General features: G+C 41.3%; 1 protein-coding gene and 1 long non-coding RNA gene across 8 annotated transcripts in view; one reads left to right on the forward strand and one right to left on the reverse strand.

Annotated features, from left to right (window-relative positions):
- CALCR (calcitonin receptor) overlaps positions 1–4,497 on the forward strand; it is a 109,890-nt gene extending 105,393 nt beyond the window's left edge. For all 7 annotated transcript variants that reach the window (XM_086397869.1, XM_086397871.1, XM_086397872.1 and 4 more), the window contains one exon: positions 3,656–4,497. In XM_086397869.1, the coding sequence (XP_086253995.1) occupies positions 3,656–4,051 (396 nt within the window). In that variant the 3' untranslated portion in view covers positions 4,052–4,497. The remainder of the gene's footprint in view (positions 1–3,655) is intronic.
- Positions 1,662–10,403, reverse strand: LOC147374668 (uncharacterized). Its single transcript, XR_015163013.1, has 2 exons — positions 9,679–10,403; positions 1,662–1,965 (listed from the first exon to the last, which is right to left on the reverse strand). It is a non-coding gene; the product is annotated as an uncharacterized LOC147374668 (long non-coding RNA).
- Between the last annotated feature and the right edge of the window lie 3,610 nt (positions 10,404–14,013).

Here is a 14,013-nt window from a genome sequence, read left to right on the forward strand (position 1 = left end):
GGGGTGGGTAGCCATTTCTTTCTCCAGATTACAGTCATCAAGATGCCCAATTTTTCCTAGCTCTGTACTCACCACTTTCCTTTCCTGTTTGCAAGGGATTCTCCTTATGTCCCTAGTGCTATTTCCAGATCAGTAATGTTATCACTTCATATGCAAAGCTAAATTTTTCTATTTAAAAATTTATTCAATAAAACTTGGTTTTCAAAAATACTGCCTTTCTAGAAAACTCAAGAAAGTCAGCTTCAAGACCCAAAGCTAAGCTATGATTTCTTTGTCCTAGACAAAAAATGATCAGAACTCTTGAGATAAAGCTCATTTTCCATTCAAGAGCACATAATGCAAGTTCTTACAATGAACTTAACAGGAAAACAAAGGCCAAAGACTAAAACATCCAAACAACCACGAAGATTCCAACCTGATTTTCTTTTTCACAAATATAGAAAGAGAGACCTCCAAATGTTACCCACCCTATACAGTTAGTTACAAATAGAACCAGCTATAATCATTATTCCTTCAAGCCATCAGGACTCATATTTTTTTTTACAGTTGACAATAAATTTGGCATAATCGGGAAAATGTGATGTGATCTGTTAATTGCTTTTATAACTAGCAATGCATTTATATAATTCAAAACTTTGTGTATTCTACGCTCCCCATGGGCAACTCCTTATATTTCTGATGCTTTTCAGAAGCAACCAAAGTCTCCTCTGTTTTTTCAAAATAGATTCAATGCCCATATTCTTGTGATCAAAGCACTGTTAGGCTCAACCTGAGGTATTGTAGGAGATAATTGCCCTTATTAAACTGAAATTATTGAAGTGTCTTTCACATGCTGCTAAGGGCCTATTCTTACATGTGTGGTTTACAAATGGAAGCAGATTGCCATCTCCACACAAAAGGATAGCTTATAATTCTGGAATACAATTACAGGAGGCAATGAACATTTCTGTCATAATTTTTAAAAATTAAAATAGACTTCAAACCCTTTGGCCTCATGCTGGGTACTTCATTAGTATGCATAGATCCTCCAGTGGAGATTATTTTAAAAAGACAGATGAGGCAAAACAAAGGACTTCCTTTTTTACCCCTGCTGGGCACTGTCCGCCTCAGACAGTGTTAAATATCTGTGTTACGTTTATCTTTAAATACATTTAAATATCTTTAAATATCTGTGTTACGTTTTAGCTATAAGGACAACGTTGGTATTTAGGAGATTTTGAATCCACAGAAACCATCAGTCCCTTTGTCTGGGGACAGTGGTTCTCTGAGCTGTATATTTCCTAATTCAGCAGGGCATTTGATAGTTCCTAGATCATAAACTCAGCATTTAAGGACCTATTGTCTAATAGACAGTACAGCCCCCAAATTGGAAAGCAATTGAAATATTTACTAGGTTCTTGAAGAGGTGCTAAAGGAAGAATGCCATGGCCACAGGTATTTAGCTGAAAGTATAACTCAGGAGGGATGTTCTTTCCCAAATGGATTCAGCTATGGTTTCATATCAGCCCTTTCTTATATAATCAGTCTAGTCTCTTCAATTCTGTAACTCTCCATACTGCATAGATTGCAAAGCAAAGCTCACAAACTGACAGGGAAACATGGTAGCTTTTTCAGGAGTGAAGTAGAAGACAAAGTGGGTGATGCAAGAGGAGTCTGAACTATTCATTCATCAATACCTTTAATAAGAGCATTCGTATTTGAAAATACATTGCTAGGGTAATCTTCCCATCAAGGGTATTACCTTTCCTTTTCCCAAAAACATTGAACAACACCCTTTTCCCAGCACAAATCACAATGTGAAGAAAACTTTCATTCGCATTGCTGCTGCTGCTGCTAAGTCGCTTCAGTCGTGTCCGACTCTGTGCGACCCCATAGACGGCACTGAGCAACTTCACTTTCACTTTTCACTTTCATTCTCATTAGCATCCAATATTTTCCAGGCTGTTGAGGACTCTCTGTGGAGACCTAGCTTAGAATATATGAGAAATAACAACATGAGATCAGAAACTATGTCATCAAGAGCTCTTTTTATATCCTTGGCAACACCACCCTCCAAAGATATACATCCACACATATGACAGAAGAGTTTCCTTCAGTCTAAAGACCACCATCCTGCCATAATAAGGGTATCACCGTAGGAATACTAGTAGCCTCCTTGTTTGGTGTTATACTTACGTCTTAGATGCTACTCGATTCATACTGTAGCCATGTAATCCATCAGGCAGCTAGGTGAGATAAAAGAGTTGTATCGAAGAAAGTAATCTCAGAGGGGTTAACTCTCCTGCCCAAGATTTTCATGGCTAATGTGGGCAGAGCAGGTTTCTTGACCTAAAGTTCAATACTTTTTCGTGGCATCAAATGAGACACAGTGAAATGGCCTTGTCAGTGGAAACGGCATTGAAAGGTGATGTGATGTTACTATTACGAGTGTTTGCTTCTGGTAATTCCAAAATTAGCAACCCACTGCAGCTCCCGAGCAGTTCTCCAAATCATACACCATGGCGTAAGAGAGAATACCGAACAGTAAATGTAGATGACCCAGTGCTTTATAACTCACCTCAGGGAGGGACTCAGGTTCTCCAAAACCTGTGTTTCTAAGTCTTATATCAAAACTCAGGCTTTCATATTTGCATGAAATAAAACTTCCATTTCTTCCTCAGATTCAGTCTAGACATTTTTAGCACCCTCACCCTAATGCCACTGGATGTCAATACACTAATTACAATACAGTCATGGATGGTCATTTTCTTGGCGTTAGAAACTCATTCTAGAATGGATGTTGACACCATTCAGAAAACATTTATTGAATAACTGCTCCTTCCCAAACACCATGACATCTAGCGTTACAAAAAACGAATAATACATGGTTTGTTAACCACTAACCAGAGTTTTATTGGGCACACCTCATCTCATGCCATGCTGGATAAAGGAAAATCAACAGTATAAGGCCATTATCATAAAATCCAGAGCTGTGAAATGGCTTCCAGATACTTTTTCATGACCAATAACGTGTAGATTTAGATAAAAGCTTCTGCTGTATCAGAAGTTGTAGCAGATAAAAAGGTTTCAAATTCTGCCTTCTTAATATGATGAGCGTGCCATCTTGAATATGAAACCAAATCAAATTTCATTCATGGTGTAAAAGCTCTAATGAAGAAACTTTCGCTCAAAAGAGCAAATAATCTTGCCAGGGGCAGCTGAGGCAAATTACTCAGTCCTCCGGTCTGCAGATTCTTCCTCCAAGATGGGTATTTCATAGCCAGAGCCTTTCCCACACAGCCCTTTTAGATGAGAAGTAAAAATTCAGCCACCCCAAACCTCTGATGGGGGCTTCCCTAGCGGCTCAACGGTAAAGAATCTACCTGCAATGTGGGGGAGACCTGGATTCCATCCCTGGGTAGGGAAAATGCCCTGGAGAAGGGAATGGCTACCCACTCCAGTATTCTTGCCTGGAGAATCCCATGGACAGAGGAGCCTGGCGGGCTACAGTTCACGGAGTCCCAAAGAGTTGGACACGACTGAGCAGCTAACACACACACACATATACACACACACACACACACACACACACACACAGCCTCTGATGAGCACCGAGAATTGTGCTCAGGGCATTCCTGACAGTGATATGAACAGAAGGTTCTCTTTCGTCTTCCAGGTCCAGGCTGCCCTGAAGCGTCAGTGGAACCAGTACCAAGCTCGGCGCTGGAATGGCCGCCGCCGGGCCCACCGTGCGGCCAACGCCGCCGCCGCCACTGCCGCCGCCGCCGCCGCCCTGGCTGAGACTCCACCGATCTACATCTGCCACCAGGAGCCGCAGAACGAGCCCGCCGACAACCTGGGCGAGGAGGCTGCCGAGGTCATCCCCATGGAGGGAGGGGAGGTCATCTCCATGAAGGGTGCTGAGGTCATCGCCGTGGAGGGTGCTGCTGAGGTCATCGCCGTGGAGGGTGCTGCTGAGGTCATCGCCGTGGAGGGTTCTGCTGAGGTCATCACCGTGGAGGGTGCTGAGGTCGTCGCTATGGAGATCATTGAGCAAGAGTCATCCGCTTGAAATGTGACGCCAACAACCTTGTGGTCCCTGAGCCCTCATTTCCTGGGAGCAAGACCAACCCTGCATCTCAAGTGATCTCCATCCTCCCAGGAGCACACATCTCATTTGTGAGAAGTATCAAGTGCATTTGTCCATAGTGAATCTGAAGACAGTTTTACTTGGTACTCTTGCTTCCGGGAGACAGTGGAGGAATGGAGTCTCCCTCTACAACACCTGTGAACTCTGCAACACTTGTGAATTCCTGTGAATACCATCTTTCATCCAGGACTGAGATATACAAATGTCAGAGTAAAGTAAGCAAAGTATCCGAGTAAAACATGAGTGGACCTAGTTCAGATCCAGGGTGCTCCTTGTTAATCTTGAGCCATTTCTACCTTCGAAAAATTCAAGTCACCATCAATGGTTTTCTTTTTAACTCAAAACTTTTAAATTAGGATACTTTGGTATTTGGCTATGGTTCTGATTTTTTTATTTCTTTTTTTAATTTCAATCAATTCTGATGTTATTCAGATTTTTACCATCCACAGACACACCCACAATGTAAACCACACAAATTACTACTTGACCTCCTCAAAACAACGTGGCTTTCTAGTGTAGAGATGACTAAGTTTGTGGGGAAAAAAGACCTGCATTTGGCAGGAAGATATAAGGCTTTGAATGAAAAAAAAAAAAAGTCAGTTTTATATGTGTTCATTACTTTACTAATACTGTGTGCTCAGCTTGGTCTTGGGCAGGTCCTGACTTCTGTAAGAAGGAATTGGCTTTCATGTTGAATGTGCTTTGGTTACTAACATTTATAAATTGGGAGGTCACAAAGAACCCATCACTAAATTTTTCACAAAACTGCCAAAAACTCAAATTCCTAGTGGAAGAGAATACTCTCTCTAAAGAGAGTTTTCCACTTTCCTAAACTCCAGGATTTATAAAGCAAATCACTCGAGGTTTCTAAAGCAGATTACCTCTTGCCCTTGGGTGCTATCTAGCAGTAAAAGATAAATTTGTTTAAGACTGGTAATTAAAAGACCCCATATAACTCCATTAACTGCTTTCCACCCAGCTTCTAAGCTTAACAAGATCTCAGCCTTTTCCAGAAAGATTCAGTAGGGCTAATTAGAAATCAGTTTGTAGTTGACCTCTTGTTTGATGCTATTAGTGAAACAGGAGGGGGAAAAAACAATTAACCACTACAAGTTTAACTGCATACCAACTCATTTAAAATAAGAGTTTCTCATTAAAATCCAATGTTATATTCCCATACCTCTCTTTACTTTCATATAAAATCTTCAAAACTCCCTGAGTAAACCAGTATCATTACCGGCACCTGAGATTAATTTGTGAGTTTGCAACAGTACTCAGTTACCTTTATGTAATTTGTATTCTAAATGAAGAGATACATCAAAGCCCTCCACATCTCAAGTCTGAAGTATGTGCTCTTATGCCACTGCCTTTCAGAGATGATATAGTTTTAGAGATGATATAGTTTTGGAAAGACAAAAGAAAAATATATTCTTTCAGAGAAAATGTATTTTGGATACTAAAGTAGTTTATGTCTCCTTTACTTGAATGTAAGGGAGGATTTGAAAAGAGGGTATTTTTCCAATCACAGTGTTTATGTAATAGTGTTCCTATTTTTGTTTACAAACATGGAAAACAGTATTTCTGGCAGCTCTAGTACAAACGTGATAACATTTTGCTGAAATATTCTAAATGCTATTGTGCTAATATAGTAGTGGCTGAATAAGATCAAACAGCTTACTATAGAATTGTGCACAGTGCCAAAATGACGTGAAACGCTTGCCCTGTATCCATGTATGAATTAATAAAGAGTAATGATAAAGCAAAAGTTGTATGTGTGTTTCAGTTGTGTCTGACTCTCTTTGTGACCTCTGGCTTGCCAGGCTCCTCGGTCCATGGAGTTGTATGTGTGCATATTTTCTACAGAAATATATCCATCTTTTCATTCATTCATCTCATCTCCTAAGCTCATTCCGTATTATCTGGGATGCTAACATCTCATCTTGCTTGTATTACAGGAGATGGCAAGATAATCCAAAAATATAAATTAGAACACCATATGCAAAAATACCCTCAGAGGTTAAAGCGTCTGCCTGCAATGCAGGAGACCTGGGTTCAATTCCTGGGTCAGGATGATCCCCTGGAGAAGGAAATGGCATCCCACTCCAGTATTCTTGCCTGGAGAATCCCATGGACAGAGGAGCCTGGTGGGCTGCAGTCCATAGGGTCGCAGAGTCGGACACGACTGCGCGACTTCACTTTCACTTTCATGCAAAAATACCAAGGTTGTTGTCTTTGTCAGTGTAGCCATCTTCAATCTTCACTTTGACTATAACCTCCAAAGCACGGTTCTCATACCTTTGTTAATGCAAAACCACCCAGGACTATCAGCCTATTTTGTATATGTTTGGGAAGCACAGCTAAGAAATCTAGAACAAGAAAGTATCACATTCTTTTATCATTGCTGTTTTGTTTTTTTTTCATTATTGTGGGACCAGACTTGAACTGTCCAACATCACGTCAGATCGTTAGAATTGATGTAGTCATTGATTTTTAAGATAGTTTTGGAGATTAAGGCTGGATAAAAGGCAACAAATTAAGTATCATTAGAATGTATAACAGCCACTATTAGAAAGATTTTCAGATCTGGAAAGCATGAAATGGAAAAAAATGAGGATTAAATGAGAACCATGATGAACTAATACAGGCAAACAGAAGCAATTTGTAGGTTCTTCATGCAATGTAATTGCACCGAGAATTGCTAGCCTCTGGAGATCCAAGGAAATTTTTCATAAAGGATACATCAAGACTACATTTTCCCCTTTGTGTTCTACTGGGGAATACAAATAAATATCACTACCCTTGTGATGTTGAACAAAAATAATTTCCCATCATACTGTAAAATCTGACTCTCCGATGGGGTAACTTGAATTCAAATAGTCAGCTGCCTGCCAGCTTTGGCCCAAAATCGACCTTTGGATGTATGTTGATACCATGGCTTCTGGAGGAAGGAGAGATGTTGGAAAGAAATGATAGCAACACTCATCACAGAGCTCCAACCCTTCTCATTCATTCCTTCATTCATTATCATTGATTGAACAGATGTTTCACACACCTTTCATCCAGCTATACAACAAATATTTGCCAATAGTAGCCATTATGAAACAATTTCTTTGTGTCAAACCTGCCAAGGGAACCCATACCCTTAAACCATGCACGTGTGTGTGCTCAGTCGTGTCTGACTCTTTGCAGCTCCGTGGACTATAGCCCTCTGTCCATGGGATCCTCCAAGCAATAATGCTGTAGTGGGTTGTCATTTCCTCCTTCAGGGGATCTTCCTGACCCTTGCGTCTCCAGGCATCGGCAGTCAGATTCTTTAGCACTGCCTGGGAAGCCCACACCCTTAAACCATAACCACTGATATCTTTGGGACGGAAGAACACACACATGGGGTGGAAAACCAAAGCGTTATAGGGTTGGAGGTGGTAGCTGAGTGTGACCTTTTCTCCACCTGAGCCGTGAGTGGGACAGCTAAGTTATAAGAAATATTCTTAGAACAAGATCTCTTCCTAAAGGCTTAGCAAGGACTCATTTTCTTGATAATAAGGTCTAAAATAGTAGTTCTTTCATTGGCTAGGTTACAGTTCAACACCTTACCATTGTAATTAACACAGAGTTTAAGATTATTCATGAAAAGGACAGATCAGAAGACATATTTAGGAAAGCATACTTAGATAAGCTCAGAAAGAAACAATCATTTGTCATTTTGAGAGAGGAAATAAGATGCCTCCCTCCTAACTTAAGCTTAGGAAAACTGATTTTACTGAATCAATCCATAGACAACTTGTATGGGGTGGGGAGGGAGGTTGGGGAATTAGCTGGAAACATAAAGAAAAAGGATGATAATATATGCACATGCAGACACAGAAAGACACAGAGAAGCCACATTTGAAAATTTAAAACTAACCATATTTTTAATTTTTGTTCTTCTGGACATAAAATTAATATGTTTAAGATCTGTGAAAAGCATTGAAGGAGAGAAAACACAGCCATTGAAACTATAAACTAACTTAGGTCAGGAAGACTTTCCTAATATACCTTCCTCCAAAACCTCTGAAAGATTTCAGAAATTTTTCCATTAATTTAAGCATTGATCAGCCAGTCTCTTAGGTCACTGATCAGTGTCCAGTCTCCATTTCCAGACATCCAATGCCTTCTACCTAAGTCTCTCAGAAATCCTTCCACGGACATTCAAACTGTGCTGCTCTTTGCCAACTAACCAGCCATCATGACCAACCACTGCACGTCACCACAGCCTCCTTTACTGCAGAGACTTAATATCACATTTTAATTTGGAGAAATCGCCTCCAAACAAAACCTCAGAGTATCACTGGTGAAGTGCTAAGTAGACATTCAATAAAAACCAACTGAGGGATCTTCAATAAGAAAAACAATTCAGAATAGATCAGGATATCTGTTTTCACCCAATCATGCCAGACTCATTCATCAGAGCTAGCACACTAGTCTCATGCCAAAACACACAGCCAGCTGTGAGCCCTCCAGATCTCTGCCCAGTAGGGTAGCTGGTGAGCTCTCAGGGCAGTTAGCACTTCTCCACTGCATGCCACCTTATAGTTTCTGTATGCTGTCATTCCAAAATGCATACTGTGAGGCTTAATATGGAGTTCAGTCACAGAGAATTTAGGAAGAACATCCACCAAATAGACATAATCTGAGAAGGAAGAAAAGAACAGCAATCATTGAAACACTGAAGTCAATATAAACCTATGGACATTAGCTTACCTCCCCTTTAGAACAACCAAACATGTTTTTAATCCCCATTTTAGTGATGAGAAAACTAAATGGAAGTCAAGTGGGAATAACGTGCCCACCACCGTCACAAAGTAAGTGGCTGAGCTAGGGTCTGACTCAAGAGTACCCAGTGCCTTGAGCAGCCCCATGTAAATGGGGTTAGGTTTTACAAACTCACTCACAAGAGCAGGCAAGCTCCTCTCTTCCTTCCCCACCACAAAACAGGGACTGAGGAAATAAAAACTGAAAGTCCTTTTGAGACTTCCCTGGTGATCCAGTGGTTAAGAATTTGCCTTCCAATGCAAGAGACATAGGTTCAGTCCCTGATCAGGGAACTAAGATCCCAAATGTCACAGAGCAACTAAGCCTATGTGCCACAACTAAGACCCTAAGCAGACATAAATAAGTAAATAAAAAATTTTAAACTTTGAACATTACAGCCAAGCATCATATCTGGTGCTTCCCAAGAGAAACTGATGGGGAAACACTGCAAAGCTGTATTTATTGAAATACAGAAACTATTGGGATTATTTGGAGGCAAATCTCAGATTTCTATATTTATTAAACCTAAATCAATTCCTGACATTAAAAAAAAAAAAACTGCCCAACGCCACTGCTTTTTAAATTTCCACCTTGGAAAGACTGGCACAAGCTCTTGTTTGGGACTTCTGGCTTCCTACTAAGAATGTTGCCACATTTTGTAGCTTCCCCTTTCCCAGTGGAGATGCAAACAAGACTGACCAGATGGGTTTAGATCCTGGCCCAGAGCACCAGGGTGGGGACCCAAGGAGCATTTGTACCTGGAATAGTGGGTGCAGTGAGGCCTGGGTGAGCTGCTGAGACAGGAGGATCGACTCCAAGTTGTAGAAGTTGATTTCAAAGGGGCTCAGGAATAAGGAGGGTCAAAGGCAGCATCAGAGCCCAAGTCAAACGTATTCAGTTCGTACTTGGTTACTGCTTCCAGCTCAAGAAAATGAGTCAAAGCTGAGGAGACTGGCCAAACAGGGATCACCTGCCTGGGAGCAGAGATGAGAGACTTCACACTGCAGCTTAGCATCACTAAGCCAGGGCCAAGTGAAACGGTTTGCAGGGGTGGGAGTATGGTTCCACTTAAAGAGATAGAGGTGACACTTTGAATTTTTAAAAAAATGATGTCTGAAAATCAGGGATAATTTTCTACTGCAAAATGTTAACTAAAACCTGTCCTTCATGGTAGATGTTCTCTACCCAGAGTAGGACAGCTGTCAGTTCCTTCTCCCCATCCACAACCAAGGAAGCCAGTATTTTTTCCCCCAAGAGGTTCGGTTGCAATCTTCAACAACTTATTCGTCATATATCTCAACAGGCTACAGCCACCATTAACTCTGTTAGGAGAAAATTTCCTCTGACATGTTGCCATGTGACTTGTAAAGCCTAGTTGGTCATTCTCAAAGAATGGGCATTGGGACTTCCCTCGTGGTCCAGTGAGTAAGACTTCATCTTCCGAGGCAGGGGGTGCAGGTTCCATCCCTGGTTGGGGAGCTAAGTTCCCACATGACTTAAGGCCAAAAAAACAAAACATAAAACAGAAGCAATGTTGCAACAACTTCAATAAAGACTTTTAAAATTGTCCACATTAAAAATAAATAAATAAATAAATAAATAAGGAGGGGCATTATTTAGAATGGCCCCAAGGGGAAATCAAGGCCAGTGAGATGAATCTTTAGGCTCATAATTCTGCAAAGTGGCAATGAAAGGGTCTCTATCCAATACCTGGACAAAACAAATTCTAGAAGGAGACCAGAAAATGAAAATAGAGAAGGGGGAATACTTGAAGAAATATTGTTTAAACCCTCCAGGATTAAAGAAAAAGACCCAAAATAGGAAAAACTCAGAGATTGCCAAATAAATTCCACAAACTAAAAATCTTACTAATACACGAGGTTGGGTCAAGATCAACATAAGACAGCAGACTAAAACTTTCTCTTTTAGGGAAAGAAATAGAGACTTGGATAGCTAAGAAAGCAATATGTTCAGTCGCTTCAGTTATGTCCCGCTCTTTGTCACCCTATGAACTGTAGTGCGCCAGGCTCCTCTGTTCATGGGATTCTCCAGTCAAGAATACTGGAGTGGGTTGCCATTTCCTCCTCCAGAGGATCTTCCTGACCCAGGGATCACACCCAGTTCTCCTGTGTCTCTTGCATGTCAGGCAGATTCTTTACCCCTGAGCTGCTAGGAAGCCCTAAGAAAGCAATATAGGTAAATAAACATGAGTATGGGTCATAAAATACGTGAAATATCTTAATATAAGATTAATTATAATTAAATGGCCATGATCACTTAGTCAAAAACAGATCGTCTCATACTGGGAGCAACTCACATACAGGCTTTATTACTGTCTAAGTAATAGTGGACCATATAATATAGACCTCTATATAATAATAGTGGTCTACATAAAAGTGGACTTGGTACTGTTCCTCACTCATATTCAACAGCTTTGGGTGAGGTAAAGGCCAGCTGATCGAGATTTCCTAGTTTAAAATTAGAGACCTGGAAAGAATGTTTATGATGATCCAATGTCCAGTACCTAGCACAGTGCCTGGCATCCTACAAATATCAAACATTCAGTGAACATTTGTTGAATTGAATGTACACCAAGATAACTAGTCAGGGGCAGAACCAAGATCTTCTATCAGACAGTGGCCCTTTTGTTACTTCTTTACTCTGGGGTTCAGTTCAGTTCAGTTCAGCCACTCAGTTATCTCCGACTTTTTGCAACCCCTAGGACTACAGCATGCCAGGCCTCCCTGTCCATCATCAACTCCCAGAGTTTACTCAAACTCAGGTCCATTGAGTTGGTGATGCCAACCAACCATCTCATCCTCTGTCGTCCCCTTCTCCTCCTGCCCTCAATCTTTCCCAGCATCAGGGTCTTTTCAAATGAGTCAGCTCTTTGCATCAGGTGGCCAAAGGATTGGCGTTTCAGCTTCAACATCAGTCCTTCCAATGAACACTCAGGACTGATCTCCTTTAGGATGGACTGGTTGGGTCTCCTTGCAGTCCAAGGGACTCTCAAGAGTCTTCTCCAATACCACAGTTCAAAAGCATCAATTCTTCAGTGCTCAGCTTTCTTTATAGTCCAACTCTCACATCCATGCATGACTACTACAAAAACCATAGCTTTCACTAGATGGAATTTTGTTGGCAAAGTAATGTCTCTGCTTTTTAATATGCTGTCTAGGTTTGTCATAGCTTTTCTTCCAAGGAAAAACTGTCTTTTAATTTCATGGCTGCAGTCACCATCTGCAGTGATTATGGAGCCCAAAAAAATAAAGTCTGACACTGTTTCTACTGTTTCCCCATCTATTTCCCATGAAGTGATGGGACCAGATGCCATGATCTTCGTTTTCTGAATGTTGAGCTTTAAGCCAACTTTTTCACTCTCATCTTTCACTTTCATCAAGAGGCTCTTTAGTTCTTCTTCACTTTCTGCCATAAGGGTGGTGTCATCTGCATATCTGAGGTTATTGATATTTCTCCTGGCAATCTTGATTCCAGCTTGTGTTTCCTCCAGCCCAGCAATTCTCATGATGTACTCTGAGTATAAGTTAAATAAGCAGGGTGACAATATACAGCTTTGATGTACTCCTTTTCCTATTTGGAACCAGTCTGTTGTTCCATGTCCAGTTCTAACTGTTGCTTCCTGACCTGCATATAGGTTTCTCAAGAGGCAGGTCAGGTGGTCTGGTATTCCCATCTCCTTCAGAATTTTCCACAGTTTATTGTGACCCACACAGTCAAAGGCTTTGGCATAGTCAATAAAGCAGAAATAGATGTTTTTCTGGAACTCTTTTGCTTTTTTGATGATCCAGAGGATGTTGGCAATTTGATCTCTGGTTCCTCTGCCTTTTCTAAATACAGCTTGAACATCTGGAAGTTCACGGTTCACATACTGTTGAAGCCAGACTTGGAGAACTTTGACCGTTACTTCACCAGCGTGTGAGATAAGTGCGATTGTGGGGTGGTTTGAGCATTCTTTGGCATTGCCTTTCTTTAGGATGGAATGAAAACGGACCTTTTCCAGTCCTGTGGGCACTGCTGAGTTTTCCAGATTTGGGGGCATATTGAGTGCAGCACTTTCACAGCATCATCTTTTAGGATTTGAAATAGCTCCACTGGAATTCTACCACCTCCACTTGCTTTGTTCATAGTGATGCTTCCTAAGGCCCACTTGACTTCACATTCCAGGATGTCTGGCTCTAGGTGAGTGATCACACCATTGTGATTATCTGGGTCATGAAGATCTTTCTTGCACACAGTAGTAGATATAATGGTCTTCTGAGTTAAATTCACTCATTCCAGTCCATTTTAGTTCACTGATTCCTAAAATGTTGATGTTCACTCTTGCCATCACCTGTTTGACCACTTCCAATTTGCCTTGATTCATGGACCTAATATTCCATGTTCCTATGCAGTACTGCTCTTTACAGCATTGGACTTTACTTCCATCCCCAGTCACATCCACAAGGGGGTGCTGTTTTTGCTTTGGCTCCATCTTTTCATTCTTTCTGGAGTTAGTTCTCCATTGATCTCCAGTAGCATATTGGACACCTACAGACCTAGGGAGTTCATCTTTCTGTGTCCTATCTTTTTGCCTTTTCATACTGTTCATGGGGTTCCCAAGGCAAGAATACTGAAGTGGTTTGCCATTTTCTTCTGCAGTGAACCACATTTTGTCAGAACTCTCCACCATGACCTGTCGTCTTGTGTGGCCCTACATGGCATGGCTCATAGTTTCATTGAGTTAGACAAGGCTGTGGTCCATGTGATCAAATTGATTAGTTTCTGGCTTGTGGTTTTCAGTCTGTCTGCTCTCTGATGGAGAAGGATAAAAGGCTTATGGAAGCTTCCTGATGGGAGAGTCTGACTGAGGAGGAAAACAGTCTTGTTCTGATGGGGTGGGGGCATGCTCAGTAAATCTTTGATCCAATTTTCTGTTAAAGGCCAGGGCTATGTTCCCTCCATGTTGTTTGACCTGAGGCCAAACTATGGTAGAAGTAATGAAGATAATGGTGACCTCCTTCAAAAGGTCCCATGCAGGCATTTACACCAGCGCCCCCAACCCTGCAGGCCACCACCGACCCACGCCTCCGCCA

The sequence above is a fragment of the Bos grunniens genome, chromosome 4, assembly GCF_055505025.1.
Source record: "Bos grunniens cultivar Pamir isolate PY7600 chromosome 4, Bosgru_T2T1.0, whole genome shotgun sequence".
Lineage (NCBI taxonomy): Eukaryota > Metazoa > Chordata > Mammalia > Artiodactyla > Bovidae > Bos > Bos grunniens.